Below are 3,358 nucleotides of genomic sequence, written 5' to 3'. Positions count from 1 at the left end.
ATGGCGGGAGAACCGTGTCCTCGCACAACAACGAGCTATATCGCGGCCTTAAATTTTTCTTGTGCGACTCTCGGAATAGAGAAATTTCATGAAGAGCAGCAAAAAGCCATCGATTTGTTTTTTGAAGGCAAGGATATCTTCGTTTCTCTACCAAACAGTAACCATAAGTTGATAATATTTGAATTGATACGGTTGATCGCCTCTGCTCTTTGGAAGAAAGCATGCACAATTTTCATCGTGTCACCTTTAAAAGCTCTAATGCAGGACCAAGTAAACTACCTCAACGGGCTTGGCTTAAAAGCTATTGCACTAACAGAAGACTCGGCTGATGGTATCGTCGAACGTGTTATGAATGGCGAATATTTGCGCGTTTATGGCTCACCTGAGAGTTTCCTTGCTCAGGACACTTGGAGAGACATATTCAGCTGTAACACCTTCAAGACACATCTTGTTGGTGTGGCTATCGATGAGGCGCATTGTATTAGCCACTGGTATGTTTGTTATAAATTTGTTCTTTTTCCAAACTTAACATCTCAGGTATTCTCTTATGTGGGATGCCTTTGTTTAACGTTAATTGTCAGTATCGTAGCTAACCAACTAAAGCATCCATTTTAATATCCTTTGCGAGTGCAGTTTATAAAAAATTATACGCGACATACAGATGAAAAAACCTAAGTATTACACTATGAATAGGTTAAATTTAGACTGCTGCATTTCGTTTTTAAGATCGGCATGTCAACACTGGTGTGTGGACAATCATACCTATAATTTTACTTATGCACATGTTTGTCTTAAATAGGGGCCTTCCTGGGGAGAGAAGTGTTCCATTTCATGAATGGTTTGGCAATCTTGGCTCTCTAATCCCACAGGATGCAAGTTTGCTTGTAGTTACTGCCACTGCCACAAAGGCAACCAGAGACTGTCATCATTGAAAGAAGTCCTGACCGTCCAAACCTTAAGTATGGTACTTTGTATGTCAACAAAAGTCAGCCATTTGAGCAGATATTTGCTGAATTAATCAGGGAACTCAGGAAATGTGGTGAAAAGACCGAACGAACATTGATTTATTGCCAAACACGTAAGCAATGTGCAATTATATTCAGAACATTCAATTTGTTTTTGGGTGCCAAGTTATACAAGAACAGCAGAAACCCGAAAAACCGAATTGTTGAAATGTATCATGCAGGCACTCCACTGTAAAAAACACATTGTAGAAAACCTCTCACATAATGAAGGTTATGTGCGACGTTTAATCACAACAATTGCCTTTGGGATGGGTGTAAATTGCAAACAAGTCAGGAAAATATATCACATGGGTCCTTCAAAAACCTGGAATGCTATGTACAAGAGAGTGGTAGAGCAGGGAGGGATGCCCTGCCTGCTGTTTGTATTTTACTGTACAATGGAATACTCTCGAGCCATTGTGAACAAGATGTTAAGGACTACTGCAAAACAGACCAGTGCAGGACAGAACACGTATTTGCACCTTTTGGAGAGAAGCCTAATGGAGTTGTACCTAAACATTTTTGCTGTGATAATTGTGCATTCAAGTGTTCCTGTGGTTCAGACAGTTGCATAGATGCATTTAGTGTGGATCTTTCCTCAGTGATAGAGCCTCATGGTCTATCCCATGTAAAATCAAGACCTGTCTCTGAGGAGTGTATTTAAAGAATGACTTAAAAGAATTCAGGAAATGTAAAATTGACAAACAGTTGACCAAACTAGAACAGTTAGTAAGTTGTCCAAATGTGCTACTTGAACTTGGTGACTTTTTTATTGATCAAGTTTTAGAAAAGTGTTCAAGATGTTCTTAATTATGTGGAAGTGTGGCGTATTGAGGATGCAGTTGCTATTGTAAACATCATGAGTCAACGGTTTGGAGACATGAATGAAATTGCTGAACTTGGTATTGAGTCAATGGAGGAAATTGCTATTGACTGGGAAGAAGTCCGAGATAACTCAGACTTATTGGACATGGCTCCAAGTTTTGATAATGACAGTTTTTTAACTGACTGTGATGAAACACTCACACCAGCAACAAGCCTTAATACTGGCACTTTCCTAGGGAACCTTGTTGATAACTTGCCCTAGTTAAGGCTTTCCCTGTAGGCTGCATACATGTTCTTCAAAAAGAATAAATTATTGAGACATTAGTTGAGGTTCAAACAATGATTTTAAGTTAACTAGGGAACAGTGCCTAAACAAGGTTCCAAATAGCCACACATACATGTACAAAAAATATTTCAATAGAATCACAGTATTATAAACCTTTGAAGTTAAGAGCCAACTGCAGATTTCTCCGTTAACTGCATAAGACGACTTTAAATTAATCTAATAGAGCCAAAATTATCCACCCTGAATTTCTATAATATGATAATACTATACAATAATAAGGGGAAAAAACTCAACAGTGGTGATACATAATTATGATATCTTGTTGTAAATCAAACTTATTTGAAAATGTGTGCTATCAACAGAGGCAGAGCATATTCTTGAGCTACTAGTAACATTCCAGCTTTCTAAGTCATGGACAAAATGAATTATTTTAAGCCAAACTTGAGAACTTCGGAGGGCCACATAAATAGGAAACAGTTTTTCAAATAGGGCTTCTGCAAAGTAATGAATATTACTGATACCTAGAGGATGATCACTTATCTTGTACATTGAGATTCAGGTTTTAACTTACTGGTACTTGTTTTTGCATTGCTTCTATAAACGAACAAGGTTCAAATGTTTCAACCAACAATATATACTTCATTGGATTATATCTTGGCTTAAGGGTTTCATGTACATCAAAAACTATTGACTTTTGGCTCACAGCATTACTTACATGTACTATTGGTCAGATTTGCACAATTTCTCTACTTCTAAAATCAAAGATGAACAAAATAAATCAGCCCGATCATGGTACAGAAAGAAGGACGTTATGTCAGGTAGAATTACTGTAGTTTCAATATATCAATAAGGGATCATGAAGAACATGGTAAGGGTATGTCGTCAATCTAGCATGCCCTTCTTGTAATCTCAATGTACTTTTTGTGGTTGTTGATCCACTTGTGCAGATCCTGGACATTGAAGTTTGACAGAAATGAGGACTTCATTCCTCTAAAATGACCGTATGTCCAGCCTGCGATATGTTGCATGACCTTGTGGTCGACAAGGTCCTTTACAATTTTCTTTAAGTCTACCACTGCAGCTTGTGCAACATGGCCCCCGGAGCGCTTGTGAATTTGTAACTCTGCATCAAACTGGTCCATAAGTTCTTTAGTGATAGTGATTGATTTACAAATCCTGTCTATAGACTTGCGGGAGGCATTTGGTCCAAGTTTCTTGACTGCTTCTTTCAAAATCCTGTTAA

At 38.0% G+C, this 3,358-nt stretch overlaps 1 protein-coding gene across 1 annotated transcript; it reads left to right on the top strand.

Annotated features, from left to right (window-relative positions):
- LOC137995807 (ATP-dependent DNA helicase RecQ-like) lies at positions 1-2,091 on the top strand. The gene is made up of 3 exons (XM_068841290.1): positions 1-491; positions 800-908; positions 1,792-2,091. The coding sequence occupies exons 1-3, from the start codon at positions 1-3 to the stop codon at positions 2,089-2,091; spliced, it is 900 nt and encodes a 299-aa protein (XP_068697391.1).
- The last annotated feature ends 1,267 nt before the right edge of the window (positions 2,092-3,358 follow it).

Source organism: Montipora foliosa, chromosome 3, assembly GCF_036669935.1.
Source record: "Montipora foliosa isolate CH-2021 chromosome 3, ASM3666993v2, whole genome shotgun sequence".
NCBI classification, from domain to species: domain Eukaryota; kingdom Metazoa; phylum Cnidaria; class Anthozoa; order Scleractinia; family Acroporidae; genus Montipora; species Montipora foliosa.
This window is presented reverse-complemented; position numbering and strand designations above follow the sequence as displayed.

What these genes read in the sequence shown, in the direction of transcription:
- LOC137995807 (XM_068841290.1), top strand. Translation starts at nt 1, where the DNA reads ATGGCGGGAGAACCGTGTCCTCGCACAACAACGAGCTATATCGCGGCC. An exon ending in GCGCATTGTATTAGCCACTG is followed by an intron (nt 492 to 799) that starts GTATGTTTGTTA and finishes TGTCTTAAATAG; the next exon opens with GGGCCTTCCTGGGGAGAGAA. An exon ending in TTACTGCCACTGCCACAAAG is followed by an intron (nt 909 to 1,791) that starts GCAACCAGAGAC and finishes ATCAAGTTTTAG; the next exon opens with AAAAGTGTTCAAGATGTTCT.